This window comes from Leptodactylus fuscus, chromosome 6, assembly GCF_031893055.1.
Source record: "Leptodactylus fuscus isolate aLepFus1 chromosome 6, aLepFus1.hap2, whole genome shotgun sequence".
Taxonomy (NCBI): Eukaryota; Metazoa; Chordata; class Amphibia; order Anura; family Leptodactylidae; genus Leptodactylus; species Leptodactylus fuscus.
This window is the reverse complement of record NC_134270.1, coordinates 152,116,375-152,138,681: the sequence shown is the minus strand read 5'-3', so window position 1 is coordinate 152,138,681 and position 22,307 is coordinate 152,116,375. Positions and strand designations below refer to the sequence as shown.

The 22,307-nt window shown below is 42.5% G+C and overlaps 1 protein-coding gene across 1 annotated transcript; it reads left to right on the top strand.

The window, feature by feature from the left end:
* The first annotated feature begins 1,784 nt into the window (after positions 1-1,784).
* Positions 1,785-18,255, top strand: LOC142209148 (L-amino-acid oxidase-like). The gene is made up of 7 exons (XM_075278085.1): positions 1,785-1,797; positions 9,365-9,588; positions 11,331-11,440; positions 11,573-11,774; positions 12,503-12,571; positions 12,857-12,987; positions 17,472-18,255. The coding sequence occupies exons 1-7, from the start codon at positions 1,785-1,787 to the stop codon at positions 18,253-18,255; spliced, it is 1,533 nt and encodes a 510-aa protein (XP_075134186.1).
* The last annotated feature ends 4,052 nt before the right edge of the window (positions 18,256-22,307 follow it).

The window sequence follows — 22,307 nt, the reverse complement described above, 5'->3', positions numbered from 1 at the left end:
AATTAGCTGAATTGTCCTGCAGTTTAACATAAATTATTAACATAAATTCATAACAGTCATGAAGCCATGTCATTTACCAGGATAAAAAGTATCATATATGTTAATCCAGGTTACAAACTATCTATGTGACAAATTTCATCCAAATCCATTAGCTGTTTTTGCGTGATTGAGCAATAAACATCATGTTGGCATGAGTGACAATTTACTGAATATAAAGAAAAAATTGTGAAACACTATCAGCATGCCTAGCTCGGCAGTTGAAGCTAAAAAAGCTAGAACATCTTCTGAAATGGAATAGATTCTAATGACCATGAGAACTACACTTGGGAGCCAGAAAAGAACTTACATTATCCTAAAAGTTATCTCTATATGGGAGCACATGCAGCACCAAGGGGTGACAGAAATTCAAGAAAAAATTGTGACACACTTGTTTACCCAACTTGTCAGGTGAAAAAGCTGGTCTGTCTTCCAAGGTGATCATGAGGATGTAGAAGTTGTTGTTGTTCCTCTCATAATTATCTGATTCATTGTGTCTCTGGTTTGTTGCATGCATTAATCATTCACCATATACTGCCGCTCAAACTAAGGCTTGTGTGCTTCGCCTTACAGTCATGAAAGGAGAGAAGAGTAGTGTAACCAATGGCTCTCCTTGGTGAAGTCTGGGGTGGGAAATGGTCCATTGTGAAGGAATTCAAGGAGGGGGATTACAACCACAAACTGTAATGTATTTTATTGAGATTTTAAGTGATAGACCAACCCAAAGTAGCAGATAATTGTGAAGTGGAAGGAAAATGATACATGGTTTGCAAAATTTTAATAAAAAAAATAATAATTGTGACATGCAAAAGTATTCAGCCCCCCTAAATAAAATCCAGTGCACACAATTGCCTGCAGAAGTCACTTCATTAGTTAATAGAGTCCAGCTAACTGTAATGTAGGCTCAGTATAAATACACCTGTTCTATGAAGGTCTCTGTGGTTTATTAGAGAACATTAGTGAATTTCCACCAGAATCTCTTTCTTTAGCAAATCCAAAACAAAAAATGGCTATTAAAATTCTAATCTTTATTTGTTTCTCTTTAAGGTTAGAGGTTAAATATTTTTAAAGAGAAACAAATAAAGATTAGAATTTTAATAGCCATTTTTTGTTTTAGAACATTAGTGAACAAACAGCATCATGAAGACCAAGGAACTCACCAGACTGGTCAGAGATAAAGAATCTGTGATCATCTGTGGCAAGACATGAAAATTGCTGTTCACAGACGCTCTCCATCCAATATGGATGAGCTTGAGCTATTTTGCAAAGAAGAGTGGCCAATAATCTTAGTTGCGCAAAGCTGGGAGAGACATAGCTCAAAAGATTTTCAGCTGTAATTGGAGCGAGAGGTGGCTCTACAAAACAGGGAGGGGCTGAATACTTTTGCAATGCACTGTATATCTATATCTTGGTATTTATGATTTAGATCACCACAGGTGTAATAAATACTTGGTCCAGGTACATGACGGGACACATATTGTCTAATGTAATTGTCACATTGTCCCCTTGTCACATCATAACAAGATATTCAGTACCTGGAATGAAAATATGCAAAACAGCAAATTCCCTCCATTCTTTTCTGGCCATGTGCATGACGTAACACATATCACATCATAACAAGATGTTCAGTACGTGGAGTAAAAATATGCAAAACAGTAAATGCCCCTCCTCCCACTCCCGACTCAGGACTCTATATAAGTCTTATCATCTGTGGCTAATCTTACTAGACCACTACATTAGAAGACGACATGGACATGTTTGGTAAGTGGAGTCTTTCTACTAGGTATATGGCATATACTGTACGTTATAGGATTTATAATTCATAGTCTTGGCCATAAATATTTAACATCTCAGAAAGTTCTTTGCTAGATTTTATTCGCTTCACAAATGTTGGATAGAAGTGTTATAACTATTCATATGGCAGGAGAATTTTGCAGGGGAGTGGGCACCTAGAATCAAGTGTAAATAATAGCCAGAAGGTCCTGTCCATGGTTTACAACTTAAAGAGGACCTTTCATCAGATCGGGCACAGGCAGTTTTATATACTGCTGGAAAGCTGACAGTGCGCTGTATTCAGCGCACTATGGGCTTTCCCGATCTGTGCTCCGGGTAAAGCGCTATCGGTCTAGGTACCGTAGCGCTTTACAGTCAGAGGGGCGTTCCTGACACTCTGTCAGGAACGTTCCTTCTGCCCAGCAGCGCCTATCGCGCTGTACAGTGTGAGCGGGGAGGAACGCCCCCTCCCTCTGCTCACAGTGCTTGTCCATAGATGAGTATTATCAGGAGGGGAGGGGGCGTTCCTCCCCGCTCACACAGTACAGCGCGATAGGCGCTGCTGGGCAGAAGGACGTTCCTGACAGAGTGTTAGGAACGTCCTTCTGACTGTAAAGCGCTACGGTACCGGGACCGCTAGCGCATTACCCAGGGCACAGATCGGGAAAGCCGATAGTGCCCTGAATTCAGCGCACTGTCAGCTTTCCAGCAGTATATAGAACTGCCTGTGCTCAATCTGATGAAAGGTCCTCTTTAACATTGATATTCATTCATGAGTATATCTACCTACCTGAGACCTGGTTAACACTTGTGTCGGGCTCTCTGTTGTCCGGGTCCTGCTAAAATAGCAGTTCCCCATGGACACCATACACTATAGAGAAAAGTTCTCCGATTTTCAGTACAATCTGTGATGATGTAAACCTAGCCTAAGGGCCCCTTCACATGGAGTTTACGCTCCGTGTATTCTGTACATTTTACACGTGTAAAAATACATGTGTAAAATGTAGTTAGCTATTGAGTTCAATGGCATGTTCATATAACGCACGTCTTTTTGCGCACGCGCAGACGCGCGCGCAAAAAGACACGCGTTATACGAAAAAGCCATTGAACTCAATGGCTAACTACATTTTACACGTGTATTTTTACACGTGTAAAATGAACCAAATGAGCGGAGCGTATACAGAATACATGGAGCATAAACTCCGTGTGAAGGGGCCCTAAGAGAGAGCAAGGAAGATCTATCATCAGAACCCGTCATATCAGCCCAGCCCTGTAGAAAGGTAGGTTTGGATTCTGATGACAACAAGGACATCCAGCAAAAGAAGACAGCAGAGTTGCTGGATTGGACCGCACTGAAAGGACTCCAGAGCACCAAGGACAAGTGAGTATGTTTTATTTTTTGTGTTTGTTTTTTTCACCGCCACCAGAATAATTATAAACAAAAAGTGCGGGTCATTAGTAGGAGAACATTAAAGGGGTTGTCCAGTCATAATTTTTTTTTTGTGGTCTATCCTCACTGCATCTCAGCACGTATTGAAGTCAGTGGAAGCTGAGTTACAGTGGAGGCGCCCAACTGCTATACAGCGGATGGAGATTTTTACTTAAGACCCTGTATTGCGCACAGAACGGGTGCTGGAAGTGGTTGTAGACTCCAAATATTGTTAAATATCTTGTATTTGCCGGTGACACTTGTGTCCACTGTTAAATATCCGTACCTGGCCTTGAAATTGTGGGATAGACTTATGTCACGTGTTGTAGGCCTTATCCACGATAGGAAGAAGTCAGCTTATTATAAATCAGTGTAGAGGTTTATTAATATCTTGAAGGAAAACACAGGAACAGGGAAAATGTCCGAATAACACAAATATCAGTCAATTGTCAATAGCTTACATCTTCAGAGAAGTTAAATCATCTGGATATCTTGTAGTTACAGCTTGGTTCATGCTTGTCATCTGGTTGGTGGACTTGGGCTGGTTACGACGTCCATGGATGTCCATCTGCCTGGACCACCCACCCTGGTGTTCCCAAAGACAGACCTCCTGGTCTTCCCCTGGTCTTCCCAAAGACAGACCCAGACATGTGTATTTCTTACTCATTTATATTCATGAGAGTGGGTGTTACCTTCCATCTTGTAGCTATGTAAGGAGATTTCTAAAATAGTGTACTCTAACCGCACCCATGTTCCAAGAATATAAGACTATGATGTCAGTAGAGTGTTAACCCCATGTCTGCTAGAGAATATTGTAAATATATAATATTTAACAAATATTCAACTCTCCCAGCCTTGGTCTTGTCCAATGATGCTAAGGCTTAACATGTTTAGTGCCATACTCAACTCCAACTCCACTTCTCAGCCTTCTGCAGCAGCAGATACTGGGGGCTGTACTCCAGAAAAGTCCTGACAAGTCTGGTTACCTTGTTACACCTCCTGTCAATGGACTCCACTGCTCCTCCTGACACAAATGCTGACAGATGGTATTCAATGTCTTAGGCTGTCTCTAGTAGAGCCTAGGGTTGAATCTTCCTTCTTGCGGGCTGTAGGAGAACCGCTAGACCTGATTGTATCAGTGCTAACTCATACTGTGCGCTGCTAAGTGCTAGACTAGACTGAAGAAGTAACGGTCCCTCTGGAGACCTAAGTACCCTACCCTGCCTAATGGCCTGTGAGAGACCAAGACTGTACCAAGTGAAGGTTTGAACAAAGAGGTGAAAACAGGGAAATAACAAGGGGAAAACTGCATAACAATTACATGTAACACAGAACCAATAAATAGCACATTCAAACATAACCCAAAGGCACAAAGACAATCACAATATAAGCAGGAGCACTCTGGGATGCTGCACTGTCACCTGATAAAACAGGTACAACCATAAATAGGTTCAGGGGCAGACAGGCCATATATTGGGGATAGTCCTTTTGATTACACATTGTGCCATCTGGTCTGCCTTGTAATCATTGGTCAGTGAGCTGACTCTCATAGTTGAGACTCACTGATGATCAGATCCTGCAATCTTGGCCAAAAACAACATAGAAGTCATTGTGAAGGAAGCATAAATCTTAAACTATGGTTTAAGCATGGAGTGACATGTTAGTGATTCATTTTAGGTTGCATTTAGTAAAAACCAAAACTTAAATTGGCTTAAGAGATAGGGACCTCTCTATAAAATAGTTTAGAATACTGTCAGGGTTCCTACAAACCAATCTATAAAACATAGCATACAACACTGTCAGGGATCCTAGGAACCTATCTATAAAACATAGTGTAGAACACTGTCAGGGCTCCTAGGAACCTATCTATAAATCATAGTGTAGAACACTGTCAGGGCTCCTACAAACCTGTCTATAAAACATAGTGTAGAATACTGTCAGGGTTCCTAGGAACCTATCTATAAAACATAGTGTAGAACACTGTCAGGGCTCCTAGGAACCTATCTATAATACATAGTGTAGGACACTGTCAGGGCTCCTAGGAACCTATCTATAATACATAGTATAGAACACTGTCAGGGCTCCTAGAAATCTATCTGTCCAATTTCTAACTCTCTAAGGCAAACACAGTTGAAGCTATGTCAAAGTGAAAAATGTCATGTATGTGTATGGAAAAACAAAAAGAAAGTAGAGGATACAAATTCCAAGTGCTCACTTTTATTCATTTCAATATTTAAATTCTCCAGAAAATAAATTTTTTAAGACACACACAGGGGTTATACTCCAAACACAATATTATATATATATATATATATATATATATATATATATATATATACACTCACCGGCCACTTTATTAGGTACACCATGCTAGTAACGGGTTGGACTCCCTTTTGCCTTCAGAACTGCCTCAATTCTTCGTGGCATAGATACAACAAGGTGCTGGAAGCATTCCTCAGAGATTTTGGTCCATATTGACATGATGGCATCACACAGTTGCCGCAGATTTGTCGGCTGCACATCCATGATGCGAATCTCCCGTTCCACCACATCCCAAAGATGCTCTATTGGATTGAGATCTGGTGACTGTGGAGGCCATTGGAGTACATTGAACTCATTGTCATGTTCAAGAAACCAGTCTGAGATGATTCCAGCTTTATGACATGGCGCATTATCCTGCTGAAAGTAGCCATCAGATGTTGGGTATATTGTGGTCATAAAGGGATGGACATGGTCAGCAACAATACTCAGGTAGGCTTTGGCGTTGCCACGATGCTCAATTGGTACCAAGGGGCCCAAAGAGTGCCAAGAAAATATTCCCCACACCATGACACCACCACCACCAGCCTGAACCGTTGATACAAGGCAGGATGGATCCATGCTTTCATGTTGTTGACGCCAAATTCTGACCCTACCATCCGAATGTCGCAGCAGAAATCGAGACTCATCAGACCAGGCAACGTTTTTCCAATCTTCAATTGTCCAATTTCGATGAGCTTGTGCAAATTGTAGCCTCAGTTTCCTGTTCTTAGCTGAAAGGAGTGGCACCCGATGTGGTCTTCTGCTGCTGTAGCCCATCTGTAGCCTCAAAGTTCGACGTACTGTGCGGCGTTCAGAGATGCTCTTCTGGCTACCTTGGTTGTAACGGGTGGCTATTTGAGTCACTGTTGCCTTTCTATCAGCTCGAACCAGTCTGGCCATTCTCCTCTGACCTCTGGCATCAACAACGCATTTCCGCCCACAGAACTGCCGCTCACTGGATGTTTTTTCTTTTTCGGACCATTCTCTGTAAACCCTAGAGATGGTTGTGCGTGAAAATCCCAGTAGATCAGCAGTTTCTGAAATACTCAGACCAGCCCTTCTGGCACCAACAACCATGCCACGTTCAAAGGCACTCAAATCACCTTTCTTCCCCATACTGATGCTCGGTTTGAACTGCAGGAGATTGTCTTGACCATGTCTACATGCCTAAATGCACTGAGTTGCCGCCATGTGATTGGCTGATTAGAAATTAAGTGTTAACGAGCAGTTGGACAGGTGTACCTAATAAAGTGGCCGGTGAGTGTATATATATATATATATATATATATATATATATATATATATATATATATATAAGCTTGTTTTGATGACTTGTGAGAGCTGCAGGTTGGTTATTTAGGAAAAATATCTGTGGATGTGTGACTGGTTCAAAAGTGGTGAAGAAATGGCTTTTCAAAACAAAAACAAAAAATCAAGAATACGGCACTGCGAACACTACACTGTTCTACACTATGTTTTGTAGTCAGGTTTGTAGGAGCCCTGACAGTGTTCTACACTAAAGAATAATTTGCGATACACTATCAGCATGCCTAGCCTGCCAGCTGAAGTTGAAAAAGCTAGAATGTCTTCTGAAATGGAAAGGATTCTAAAGACCATGAGAAATGTTGGAAAAAAATTGAATTATCCTAAAAATGATCCCTGTATGAGAGCACATGCAGCACCAAGGTGTGACAGTTCGCAGAAATTCAAGAAAAAGTTGTGACACAATCAGTATACCTAACTTGCCAGCTGAAAAAGCTTGAATTTCTTCCATTAGTGATCATGATGATGTAGAAGCTGTTCTATTATTTGCAGCATTGTGTCAGTGGTTTGCTCCATGCCTTAATCATTCACCATAGATTGCTGCTCATATTAAGGGTCAGTTCACACGTGAACTGCCCACGCGGGTTTTGACACCGAGAGAGACGCTCTCTTGTCTCTCTTGTCAAAACCCACCTGCCGCGACCATTGCAGTCGCTGCTTTCCCCTCTGCTGTCAGCTCAAATGAATGAGCCGACATAGGCCGGGAGCGGAAGAAAGGGCAGCCCGCCTCTTTTTCTCCATGAGCAGCAGCATGCCGCTCATGCAAAAAACAAGCCTGGCGGACTAAATAGACCTCCATTGTGAGGGGGCGGATTATGATGTGGATTTTGCGCCATAATCTGCTCCTCTGTGCCCGTGTGAACGGCCTTAATTTTGCTACAGTTATGATTCGGAATGTAAATACCTGATATGCATTATGTATTCTCATTGCTACAAATCAAACATAATTTAAACATAGTGATTAATCACAAAAGCTCTCTTCCACAAAATCTACTGAACCCTGCCCCCCTTGCTCTCACACAGCCTGAACCCCACTATCATACTCACACACAGCCTGAACCCCTCTATCATACTCACACATAGCCTGCACAACCTTCCCCCCCCCTCTTGCTTACACTTGCTGTCTCTTCTCTCCATCTTACCTTCCAGCCTCCACTCACTGCAGCTTGCTCTTTCTGTGTAACTCGGCACTGTACTGAATAGCTCCGCCCACACCAAAGCCCGATCACATGGTCTTGACATCATCACAGGTCCTTCAGCCCACTAGGATCTACCCTGCTGCTAAAGGTAGCGCGGCTTCTCAGTGGCTAAAGCCATCGCAAATATGTATTTTCCGATGTCTTTAGGCGACCCCTGTGTTTTGCTCGTTCGACCCCCGCCGGGGTCGCGACCCACAGGTTGAAAACCGCTGGTTTAGATTGTGAGATTTTAGATAGGTACGGTGCGGCACAAGACACAAGTTCTGGAGAAGAGGAGGAGAGGATGGAGCACAAGCATGATGCTGGGGTGCTCAGAGTGCTGGGGGAACGCCCCCGGTGCACTGTGATCCTCATTAGCATACCAGAAGAAACTGAACGGCTGGGAGAATCAAAGAAGTAAAGGTAAGAGTAGAATAGACTTTTCAAAGGTTATTCCATCGTGCCTTTGGTTTAAAATGAGTTTTTCAAATGATAGACCCACTTTAAAAAACAGATTATTTAGGTAGGGTTCTCACTACCGTTGGTGTCCGCTCAGAAGGTGTCTATTTAACCCCCCCAAAAAAAAAATAAAAAATGGACTCCTATCATAACAGGCACAAACGCACAGTAACTAATGCCTATCAGTTACTCTCCGTAATATATGTCCGTTGCCCATAGACCTCAATGTTAAAAAAAAACACAGACTCTTGCTGTCTGTTTTTTCAAAGGTTTTATGAAGGTTTAATTGTTCTTCATATGGCACCATTTAATATTATGTACAATGTACTGGGAAGCTGGAAAAAAATTCAGAATGGGGTGGAATTGGAGAAAAAGTGCATTTGTGTGATTTTCTTATGGTCTTCGTTTTTACGGTGTTCAATGTGCAGAGTCGCAATATTCTGACGCCTGTAACTTTTTTATATTTCTGTGTATGAGGATGCAAAGGGCACCTTTTTTTGTGGGGACAGATGTGCTTTTAGCTATACTATTTTGGGCGAAATACAGTGAAACTGAACAATAAATGAGACTCGAACCCAGCTCGGAAAGAATCGTTTGTCTCATCTCTACTATCAGGGGTATAGCGATAGATGGTGCAGAAGTGACAATCACTACTGGCCCCTGGAGCTTGAGGGGGCCCAAAGGCCTTTTTACAGCAAGATGACACCAGTATTATAGATATCGCTAGGCATGTGTGGGCACCATTACATCCATGATACATATGACTGACATTATTATAGGCCCTATGTATGGTACTGTTTTTGGTGCACTGTGACTGACCATGCTACAAGACACTGTGGCTGACACTATTTCTGTTTGTCTTTAGTGTTCCTCTGCCTGGTTCTCGGAGCAATGGTTGGTGGGATAAGGAGTGATGACCAGGAGATACTACAAGACTGTTTAGAGGACCCCGAGTATGAAGAGTTACTGGGTATTGCCAAAAAGGGCTTACCACGAGCCAAAATATTTCATCGAAAGCACATTGTGATTGTTGGTGCTGGAATGGCTGGACTCTCTGCAGCCAAATCATTGCAAGATGCCGGACACAGTGTAAGCAGGAGAACAAGTATTGTGTAGTATGGTATGTCCTCAATAGTGAATAGGGACCAGCATTAGTGACTAGTACGGATTGTCCTGTACGTCAATAGCAGTCAACTTTTTTGAACCCTGTTTAAGTGATCCAATGATGGGCTAGTGTTCAGCATAAATAAGAAATCTGTGGCTCCTTCCACCAAAAATCTCATATTTATAGAAAGTCTAAAGCTGTTATAGATATGAAAGAACAGCAAACCAGGGGGAACCCCAGTGCACCCAAGGATTAGCTGCCATGTAAGAAGACACCAATATAATAAATGGTGCAGGTGGTGGGCTACGTCAGTGTACACACCATGAAGGCCGACCCATGCAGGCGGCACTGCTATAGGGCCATGGCTTGGTTTGACTCATCTAGGTATTCTCTCTCCAGAGGTTTGACGTAGCTTAAAAAAGACATATTAAACTGTTCAGTATTATTGAGTGGTATATGATTTTTGCCTTAAAACTTAATTGCACTTTTTAAAGCATGCTTGTTATAAATAATAAACATATCAACCCCATAGATAGATAGGATAGGGTCACCTGAATCAAGTGGTCTTTTCCACTTAAGAATCGCTGCCTCTGTTGCTGCGATGTCGCAGATTTTGTTGGTATGCAACAGCACCACAATGGCTGCTCCCATACAACGTAGCACCATGGATCTACACTAAACAAGACTTTCCTAATTTCAACCATTTTATACCCAAGTGCAAACTGACATAGCAGCTTGGGGAATCTTCACCCATTTATTTTTAGATAGGGCAAACCAGCTTAGGCTAGGTTCACATTAGCATTTGGGTCTTCATCGTTTGCATGGGGACCCAAAAGACTGAGAGCCTGTTTGCTCAAAAAACAATTACCAGCCGATACTTGTAGACACCATACGTCCATACGTTCTCCTTGCAGGATTTTTCTCTCCATCAATTTTAGGTAGAATCTGTGGCAGTCTCCTAAGGTGAAGCAGATGAGAACATCACCTTAAAATGACTAAAAAGACTTTGATACTTATTTCAAATTTTTATCCTTCCCTTACATTCTAAGTACAAATGCAGAATTCTTGAACATTGTTAGTAAAGGCTATACCTCCTCCTGCTAAATTTTCATATGGGGAATGCACCAACCGTGGTTTCTTCCAGGTGCAGGGCAGAAATGGCTAACACGTACTACTGTCTATGGACATGCCCGGTGATCTAGTCAATTTTGAATGGAGCCCTGGTCTTCGCTCTACACATTCTAAACAGCAGATGCTTTAACTCACAGTAGGGTCGTATTTGGCCATTTGCCCAAAGCTACTTCATCTAGATAGTTGGCTCAGTTGCAGGCCCAGCCGAAAGTTTGGCTGGGCTTGAACATTCTGTCCACCATATCTGTTCGGAAATTCTACCTGTCCATATCACCACTAGAATTTGTGATTGCATATGTTCCACTCTTTGGTTTCTTGAACAGACATTCATGGATCATTCTCCCTTATATCTACTTCCACTGAGGGAGTGTTTTTCTTTACTTTTTTTTTTTTAGCCAATCTTTCTTCTTCTATGCACAGTATTCTTGGTCTACAAGTCTTCATTACCATACTCGACCACCCTCCTCTCCAACCCCAGACCACCAGTGTCAGTTTGATACTTAGACATTATGTAGAGTACATACTTACCTGGAGGAGATTATCTTGAAACCATTAGAAAAATTTTAATACAGAAATGTATTTTCTTTTATTTCAGGTGACAGTTCTGGAGGCCAGTAGCCGCGTAGGAGGACGGGTGCAAACCTACAGAGATCCAGAGGGCTGGTATGGAGAACTCGGACCAATGCGTGTACCATTATTTCACAGGTACCAGTTATCTATTTCCATGACTATGGCAGCCTTATTATGGATGCATGACCATGCCATTAGGCAGACTTTAGGACCATAGTCTGAATTAGACTTATGTCCGCTGGTCTAACCTTGTCTCCATTTTTACAGGATCCTGCGTGAATACATAAAGCAGTTTGCTTTGCGTCTGAATCCTTTCATCTCATCAGATGATGATAATATCTATTTATTTAACAATATCAGACAAACGTACCGGGATGTTATAAATACACCAAATCTGTTCGGATTTTCACTGACCCCTGAGGAAGAAGGAAAATCTGCTTTTGATCTGTTTAATCAGTCTGTGAGCAAGGTAAATCATACTGAGAACAATTTTAGAAAACCAACTTTGGACTGCCCATTAAGCAATGTGTAATGCTCAGTTTCTCCTGTGGTGGCACTACAGGGAAACTAAACACTTGCTGGGGACACTTTGGAGTCCCAACAGGGGGCACTTTGAAGTCCCAGCAGTCCCACTTTATCATCTACTATTGTCAAGGGATCCTTGACAAACTAAAGAATGTCTCAAACAGAGAAACTCAGTCCCTGATCTTCTGCTATATCCTAGTAACTCAAGTAAAATATCGCTCTGACCCGATGGGTGTAAAATAAAAAAGAAAAGGCATATTCAATTGACACCAGCACACTGTTGTCCGCTCATGGTCCCCCTTCTGTCCCATTTCTGTTGTGTGTCAGTATTCACACCACCAATGGCCATGAGACTCATTTGAGCATTGAAGCCAGTCACTGACACCACCGATTGGTCTCATACATAACTACTGGTGACCACTGTTATATGACATGTACAGACAGAGTGGTCACTGATACAGGAAGTCATTGACAGAAGGTAAGCAGAAGTCCACCACAACATGCCAAGGAACTTCAGAGGAACGTGTTAAAATTGAAGAAATTACGTGAAGAATTTTAGAACCAGATCTCTTGTGGTGTTCACTTCTAGATCCAGATCTATGTCCACTTCAAGAGCAGTTGTCTTATCATTCTCTTACATCTCTTTTCACATTCTGTCCTTCTTTCTTTTAGTTTCTAGAACGCATGCGTGGAAGAAATTGCTCCGAAATATTGAGCAAGTTCGACAAGGCATCAGTGCAGGTAAACACTTCAATCATGACTACATAGTTAAAAAAATACAAGAGAAGAAGTTGTAGACTCACAAAATAGGAAAACAACATCAATTATTAATAATAATCTAGGAAAAACAGAGACATCTGAGGAAATCCAGGCCTACGCATTTCAAGATGAGCATCGCTCTTTATACAGATTATGATGAAGAGCTGCGCCTATGATATAAACCGAGTCTACAATTTCTTCTCATTTTTGGACATTTAACTCGCCTACTGGACTTACCATACTGTATTCTGTATCATTTCCTTACAGTCCTTCCTGGTAGATGAAGGAGGTCTGAGCACCAGAGCCATTGAGATGATCGGATACTACAACAATCTCAATGGCCAGTTACATATTTCATTCATGGAAGCAATTATAGACGATATCATATTTGGAAACAGGTATGGTAAAGAACATCAACATTTTCTCATAGAAGGGTTAATATTTTATTTTTGAAGAGAAGACTCAGTTGGCCAGAGTTCCAGATTGTTTAGCGGCTGTAGCCTCCTTTCTCTCCTCCCGCTTTCTCAAACTCAACATGGAAAAAATTGAGTTCATCATTTTCGCCACACCCTGCACTGCCCCTCTACCTGACCCATCTATCAAAGTTAATGGAACCACTCTCACCCCCCTCCCATGTGTCTGATGTCTTGGGGTAACCCTGGACTCCGACCTATCCTTCAAATCACGCGTTCAAACCCTCAACACCTCCTGCCGCCTCCAACTCAAGAACATCCATCGAGTCCGCTCCTTCCTCACCCCTGAAACTACTAAGACGTTCGTCCAGGCCCTCATAATCTCCCGCTTAGACTACTGCAACACCCTTCTCCATGGACCCCCAGCTAACACCATCTCCCCCTCTAGTTCACCTTAAACTGCGCTGTTCACTTAATTCACCTCTCCCCCCGATCTTCATCGGCTGCTCCCCTCTGCCAATCCCATCACTGGCTACCCATTTCCCAGCAAATAGAATTCAAGCTACTAACGTTAACATACAAAGCCATCCACAACCCGTCCCCTCCATATATCTCTGACTTAATCTCCCGCTACCTGCCTACACGTAACCTCAGATCCTCCAATGACCTCCTCCTCCACTCTTCTCTCATCCGCTCCTTACACAACCGCCTCAAAGATTTCTCCCGTGCATCCCCCATACTCTGGAACTCCTTAACAAGACACATAAGACTGACCCCCACAATCACAGGCTTCAAGAAGGCCCTGAAGACTCACCTATTCAGGAAGGCCTACAACCCCCAATAACACTATCACCGCACCACCATCTGAACTGTTTCCCCCTCACCTTCTGTCTCTATCCCCCTTCCCCCATAGATTGTAAGCCCTCGTGGGCAGGGCCCTCTACCCCACTGTGCCAGTCGGTCATTGTTAGTATCATATCTGCCTGTACATTTTGTGTATTGTATGTAACCCCCAAATGTAAAGCACCATGGAATTAATGGTGTTATATAAACAATATTATTATTAATAATAATAATGTAAATCCCATCAATATTTGGTGTGACATTTGCCCTTTGCCTTCCATTAATTCATCTTGGTACACCTAGAGAAAGTTTTTGAAGGAACTCGGCAGGAAGGTTGTTCTCACCAAGATGGAGAACTAAGCACAGATCTTCTGTGAATGTAGGCTTTCTCCAATCCTTCTGTCTGTTCATATGATCCCAGACAGACTGGATGATGATGATGAGATCAGGGCCATATCATCACTTCCAGGACTCCTCCTCCAAAAGGCAAAGGTGACCCAAATATTGATGGAATGTAAATTTCTATTTTCTTCATTAACTTCATTTTGTTAAGTAAATAAACCATTATGGTTAGGTTCCGAGAGCCCAGCGCTAGTGTGAACTCAGCCTATCTCTCTTATTTTTGAAAACACCCTTTGCACAGTACTGTGCAAACCTCTTGGACTTTTTCAAATCTGCACAGAATCCTATTGTTGGGGGTCCAACTACAAGAACATCTATCCACATTCAGAATGAAGAGGTCATAGCTCTGGGTAACCTGCGGTGCCTTCACCGTTTTCATAGCAAAAAAGACAGGAAAATAATTAAATGGGAACAATAAGGTGCACACATGTTACTCCCCCCCCACCCCCATCTAAAACAACATCTCCAAAGAGTTTTGTGGCAAATTTAGACAAGCTTTATTAAAATATTAGTACACTTTTTTTTTAGTTTTCCCATAACTCAGTAGTGCAAGTAAAGGAACAAACTTTGCAGCTGGAGCGGGACATGAAACTGGGGGCCACTAGAAGGGGACATTAAACTCGGGCAGCTGGGACATTAAACCATAGTGGTAGCTGGAGGGTGACATTAAGCTGGGGGCAGCTAGGGACAGACAGGTCGCCCTCCAGCTACTCCCATAGTTTAATGTTCCCCTCCAGTTGTCCCCAGTTTAATGTCCCCCCAGTTTAAGTGCCTCCTTCATCTACCCCCAGTTTCATATCCCCTTTCATCTGCCCCCAGTTTCATGTTCCCCCTCATCCCTGCCCCCAGTTTCATGCTTCTCCTCATCTCTGCCCCCAGTTTCATGTCCTTCCCTCCATCTCTTTCCCCAGTATAATGATACTCACACACACACACACACACACACACACACACTCACACACTCTCTCCATCCTGTATCCCCCCCCCTCCAGTACCTTAGAGCACACATCTCTCCACTGCACGGGACACTGACACACCCAAGTAGTCATGCGTGTCGTGTGATGTCATGCAAGTTCCTTGTACAACAGTGAAGCTTTCCCCTGGGGAAAGATTGTTAAGTAAAACACTTCAGGGACAGAGCGGGACATGCAGGGAGCTGCGCGGGACCGCGGGAGTGGAGCTTAAAAGCTGGACTTTCCCGCTAAATGCGGGACGGTTGGGAGCTTTGATATTGTACATATATATTTTATATGACTGTATATGTGTAAGTATATACAGCATATGAATGTCTATTTATCAGTGTTTCTTATGTACCTACGTACCAAAAATGCTGGCGTTTTTTAAAACATAGGTTTTTCACTGCAGATTTTTTTGTCAAATGTCTGTATGGGATTAGCCAAAGTCCCTTCCATTTTGCAGGGACTGTAAAACACAAAGATTTTTGCCTCAGCGTATCAGCTGTGGCCAAAACACTGCGTTTTCAATGTAAGGCCTCTGGCCTGAAAGACCTTAGGAACACCCAGGTAAGTAACAGTGAAAGTCACTGCAGCATATCATTTTAACATAACGTGGCTAAGCAGTAGGTACAATATTTCAACATTTGGGGCTCCACTTTTAATTTTGCCCACTTTGATTAAAACCGGCCCTGATACCTTCAAAGAAAACCTCTACAGAATTGGTGTCAGTCTATTATTGGGCCTATTAGTGGGCTTAATAGAATGAAAATTTTAAAATATAGTGAGATAAAAAATGTTAAAAAAATTATCAAAACTTCAAGGGATCCTATCATTAAAACTCAGTTTTTTCTAACTAACACGTCGGAATAGCCTTAAGAAAGTCTATTCTTCTCCTACCTTTAGATGTCTTCTCTGGGCCACCGTTCGGTATAAATCCCAGTTTTCGTCGGTATGCAAATTAGTTCTCTCGCAGCACTGGGGGCAGGCCCCAGCGCTCAAGCAGCACTGGGGGGCATCCCCAATGCTGCGAGAGAACTCTCCAGCGACGCCTCCATCTTCTTCAGGAACGGCCTCTTCACGCGTCTTCCTCCGGCGCTGGCTTCAAACTTCTAGGCTTCGTGCCTAAGGCAAAGCCGACTGCGCATGCCCACAGGTCACAAGAAAATGGCCGCTTACACAGTAGCAAGTCAATGCTAACCATTTGGCAATATAGAAAACAAAGTAAATGGGGATGTGTCACTTAAAATAATCCAAATATATACCGTAGTATAAAAATATCAAAATTTATTAAGAAATAAATAAAAATCACATAAAACGGAACAATACAATAAATGGCGCAATACAATATACAGAGGTGTCAGACTGCCAACAGCTGCCAAAAGATGTCAGTACATAAGAAAAAATTGGAATAATTATACATATGGATCATCAGAATCTATTAATCTATATACTATAACACCTAGCTTCCATTCAAAGAACCATCCCCTATTGTTCCTTTATCTCCTCCTCCGACTACCCAACAATGGTAGTGATGTAACAAATCCATTTTGCACATATATCAAAAGCTATACCAAACTATAGTAATCTAACTGCTCTACTTCTCCTATCTTCCTGGAGGCCACATAGTCCACCTTATAGTTCCTTGCAGGCATTTCACCCATTTGTCACTCTATGGTTGAACCCTCACCATCTATAATATTACCATTACTGACTTGTATGTTGGATTCAGGAGAAGTAGCTTTTGGCCAAATGAGACAATTGCCTGTTCTCTTCTTCTCATTGAGTAAGACATTCACATGTATGGGAAGAATATCTGATGGCCAATGGCAGGTTCAGCTGACAACTATCTACAGTATCTGGGCACCTTTAAACTTCATAAACCTATTATAGGTCATATGGAACAAGGTTGTGCAAAGTAATAAGAATTTGTTGCAATAGTGCGATGTAGGAAGCTACTGTAGATGGAATGTTAGATGTGTCTACTGATGTTCTAAGATACAAGAATGTCTTGACTTGCACAATGGAATTGACTAAATATATGCATAAGGTTGTGACAGCCTCTGCAAACATGGTGTAACTTTACTTGATTGATTTACTTGAAACTTTGATTTTTATGAAGCGTAACAAACCATGGAGAATAGTTACATATCAGTTCTTTAGACAAGGTTGGGTCATGAACAGAGAAATTCCAAAGGTATGAAACCAACATCTTTAACATATATTTTTCTACTGTATAACAAAATCAGTGAAGGTCTGATTCTTTTGTAGGCTGGATGAGATCACAGGTGGTTTTGACCAGTTGCCCTTGGCTTTTGCCAGAGTGCTTGGAAGTGCCATCAGATTGAATTCTACTGTTGTGAAAATTTTAAGAAGACCAAAATCTGTGATTGTCCAGTATCGGAAAAATAAGTCCTCTACTCCTATCAGCATATCTGCAGACTATGTCATCGTCACCTCCACCGCCAAAGCCACCAGACGTATAGACTTCAGTCCACCACTGAGTAATGAGAAGTACTATGCTTTGAGTTTTATTCACTACGGAAGTGCAACAAAGATTCTTCTGAACTGTAAGGAGAGGTTCTGGGAGAAGGATGGGATTGTCGGGGGAAGAAGTTCTACTGATAGACCATCTCGTTACATTTACTACCCAAGTCATAACTCAACCAATGGAGGTGGTGTCCTCCTGGCATCATACACTTTAGAAGATGATTCAATGTACCTCACGTCGCTCAGTGATGATAATTGTGTTGATATCATCCTGGAAGACTTGTCCATCATCCACAGGAGACCAAAGGAGGAGCTCAGAAAACTCTGCCCAAAGTCTGTGGTCAAGAAATGGAGTCTGGATCCATATTCCATGGGAGCGTTCGCCTTTTTCACGCCATATCAGTTTGGAGATATGTACGAAGAGTTGTCCAGACCAGAAGGCAGAATTTACTTTGCTGGGGAGTACACGTCATTCCCCCATGGCTGGATTGATACTGCTATTAAGAGTGGGCTGAAGGCAGCCAGAGATATTCATAGGGAGGCCAACATGTTCCTCCACAAATAATTCCTGCTGGGTCACTACAAATATACTTATCATCTGTATCAGTGAATGAAAATATTATTGTGGAGATACAGAAAAAAAATGAAAATCACATTATGAAATGTTTATTAAAATTACTTCATTCATTTACTTTGGTTTGTTAACTTTATTGGTTCTACCATTTCAATGTTTCAGTTTAGTTTCAGCAGAGAAGTCCAAGGTAAGAATAGGATAAATTCCAGTAGTGAAGGAAGTCTTAGGATAGTCTTCTTACTGGTGGCTGTGTTTGTATCATCCACTCCTCTCTGCTCCTCAGCTTTGTCATGTGACCAATATTCTGACTCCTGAAATGCCTTATGTATGGACAGAAAGTCAGTTTCTATATCAATTTGTACATGGCTTACAGATACCTAAGGAACACATTCTTTCTTTTTGATAGCCACCATATTGGGTCTTGGTGCATGCAACTGAGATATGCCATGATTCAGCAACACAACAGTAACAAAACTTGAATCACAAGTCTCTCGAGAAGCAATATTCCAATACCATAGATATACTGATAGACTCTCTTTCGGTTCACTTCGTTTGTCTTCTACCCTCCTGGATGACGTCATTGTACCCCACATAACCCCTGAGGCCCAATCACAGGTCTCAGTGGACACCCCTAATGCCCAGTCTGTACAAAGGTTCCAATTCCCCAAAGTTGCATAAGAAGAGAAAGGATCTTGTCACCATTGGTATTCACTACCATGGCACACAATGCACAGCTCAAGTAAAGTATACGAGGTAAGTACAAGTTGATACACATATGCACGCGTGCTTAGTACGAAGTAACACAACTGGGGAGAATTACTGCACAGCAACCATAGAACATGCTATGGGACTTGTGACATTAGGGACCAGGCTCGGCTTCCCTGCTGCTTTTTTGTAATATGGTCACTTACCTGTCCCTTTTCTTGCTCAATGCCATCTCTGCCTCGCCTTTAGCCTCAGGGGTCATTGCACAATCTGTCCCCATATTAATCGGATGTCCTCAACATGGTGACGTTGTTTAGAATTGATGTAACATAAAGGAAGAGGCTGAGAGGTGAAACAAAGAAGGTGGTGAGCAGGAGCGGGATAGGTAAGTGAATATTGTCCGATATCTGCTGGAGTAAGCTCTGTGAGGGCTTGTAGAGGGGGATGTTACTGTATGGAGGCCTGTAAAGGGGTCTCTTACTTTATGGGGTCTTTAAAGGGACAGTATCGCATATGTGGGGGCCAGTGAAGGAGATATTTACTGTGCGGGGACCAGTAAAGCGGCCATATACTGTATGGGAACCAGTAAATTATGCAATATCCTATGTCAGGGGTAAGTATAAAGGGTGTTTTACTATGGGGGCAGGACAGGTGGTGTTATATCATGTGAGGGGCCAGTACAGAGCGTGTTATACCATGTGGATGCCAGGAAAGGGAGCACTGTAACATGCAGAGACCAGTGGAGGGCCTAGACAAAATCTTGCTACGGGGCATAATCACTCTAAGTTATGTCCCTAATACAGTATCATGGACAGAAACCTTTCCATCAAAGTACTCAAACATCTGGCTACCCAATTAAAGGAAAACATAAAATACCATCCCCCAGTGTAGCATCCGTCAATGGACCCTGCACAATATAAGGTCCCCAGTGACCTTCTCACATGTTCCCCGTGTGGTCCCACATCTACTGTCTCTACCTCCCCTTCCCACATAGATTATAAGCCCCTGTGGGCAGGACCTCCTATCCCACTGTACCAGTTGGTCATGACTGTAGACCCTATTGTACATGTTTTTGTCAAGAGGACACAGATACAGTTGATGATTGGGCATACCGCCTGCTGCCCAGGACAGCAGAGCAGCACCCAATTCCCAGGACTGTCCCGATAAATCCAGGACAGTTCGGAGGTATGGGCTCTAGCAACAGCTCTTAATCATAGTCATAATCCTGAGCTAAAATCTAGCAAAGATTTTTCTGACGCAAAACGCGGACACAAGGTTCCTTAAGGTCCGCCGGTTTCTGTTTGAAAGCATCGGACACCTGACGGACTCCCATGTGTAGCTACAGAAATAACCTTCTGGGGCAAATAAAGTGCCCATCTTGATCAGTGACATACTTGTCAGATGTTAACCATACTAGTCACAGGGCTACCTATTTAAGGCAAACATTGGGGCTTGTTCCACCACCTTTCACCAACCTACCTTAATCTGGCGATTTCTGTAAAAACAATAATGAACACTTGACTGCCCCCATTAAAGGGATCCTATCATTGGATACCCTTTTTTTTCTCGATAACATGTTGGAATAGCCTTAAGAGAGGCTATTCATCTCTTACCTTTAGATGTCTTCTCCTCGTTGCCATTCGGTAGAAAAACGGGTTTTCTTCTGTATGCAAATGAGTTATCTCGCAGCACTGGGGGCGGGCCCCATTGCTCAAACAGCACTGGGGGTGTCCCCAATGCTGCAAGAGAACTCTCCAGCAACGCCTCCATCTTCTTCAGTAACCCGCCTCTCTGCGCATCTTCTTCTATCTAGAAATAAAGAGTATCCAATGATAGGATCCCTTTAAAGTCAACGGGGTCTCTTGGGATCTGTTATTGCCCCTAAAAAGATGTACCATTTTCCCATTATTCTGAAGAAAAGAATGGATGCCTCAATCTAGGTGTGAACTCAGCCTTATCATTTGTGTGTAAACCGGTTTATTCTCGCATATCAATATCTTGGACTTTCGAGGGATTCATTACGCTCTATGAGTAGTAAAAGTAAAATGATGTGGTAACTTCTCGCTTCTGGCAATTTAGACGACAATATAATTAAAGCTAAAAATACAGAGAAGTAAAATTATATAACCCAGGATCTGGCACCAAACACTGTGTTATTAAAAAGCCTGTAGTATCACACCTTATTCACACAGCCATTTTATGCAACATCCTTCTCGCAGCCATTTTGAGAACACATTCGTTTTAATGTGTGTTTTTTTGACTAACTGTTTTTCATGGCCATCATAAAAACTGACCAGCTCTATCTCCGTCAGTTTTTACGGACACTCGGATCCAATAGAAGTCAATGAATCTGGGTTTAAAAAAAAAAAAAAAGTCGCCCCCAGCGATTGGACACATATAAGTGTTTATAGTGGCACAGCCCCTTTAATAGCCACAGGGCTACCAACATAAGGCAAACATTGGTACTGGTTCTACCACCTTACACCTACCTACCATACAAGGGTATGTTCACACAGAGGAACAGGTCACGGTTTTCTGGCGTTTGAACATTCCACGTCGCTTACCGAGACGGAATGCCGATGCAGTATCGGCATTCTGTCGCGGCATCCCACTCCTGTGTAGTCCCGAATGAATGGGCCTACACTGGAGCGTGTCTCAAGCCGCGGACGCCGTGACTGATTCAGCCGCAGAATCCGCGGCAAGATAGGGCATGTCGCTTCTTTTTTCCGCTACTAGTTAGCGGAAAAAAGAAGTGAGTGGCTCCCATTGAAGTCAATGGGAGCTGTTTTTGGCAGTGAATTTGGAGGTGTCAAAAAACTCCGTGTGAACTAGCCTTTACCGGCCATATTATCTTGTATAATACAAGTGAAATGTCTTTATCAATAACTTACGCTACATTCACATCTGTATCAGAGTCTCCATCCGGAATTCAGCAGAAATCCCACATCAGAATCCCCGCAGGCAAGACACTTTTATCACAGTTCAAAAATAATGGAACTTGAAGGACCGACCCCGTTAAAACCAAAGGGTTCCTCGGAATCTGTTGTTGTCCTTCAAAAGATACAGTCGTGCGTAACCCTATTTAGTCTAGCCTATAAATAACATGTACATTGTAGAAAACCATTATCATCTGTAATTAAGGTCAGGGGATAGTAACACTCCTTAAGGATTGGGTACTTTTTCCTAATTACTTCCTGCGAAACAGATTTGCATATCCCCAACGTCTGTGAGTAGTCATATTTCGTGTCTTCTTAACCAAGGTTGGAACTTGGATAATATATAATTATATCTATAAACAGAGTAACATTGCGTAACCCTCCACCTGGCCCCAAATACTA

Coding starts and splice junctions, on each gene's coding strand:
- LOC142209148 (XM_075278085.1), top strand. Junction 9,589..11,330: donor TGCAAGATGCCGGACACAGT/GTAAGCAGGAGA, acceptor CTTTTATTTCAG/GTGACAGTTCTGGAGGCCAG. Junction 11,441..11,572: donor CGTGTACCATTATTTCACAG/GTACCAGTTATC, acceptor CCATTTTTACAG/GATCCTGCGTGAATACATAA.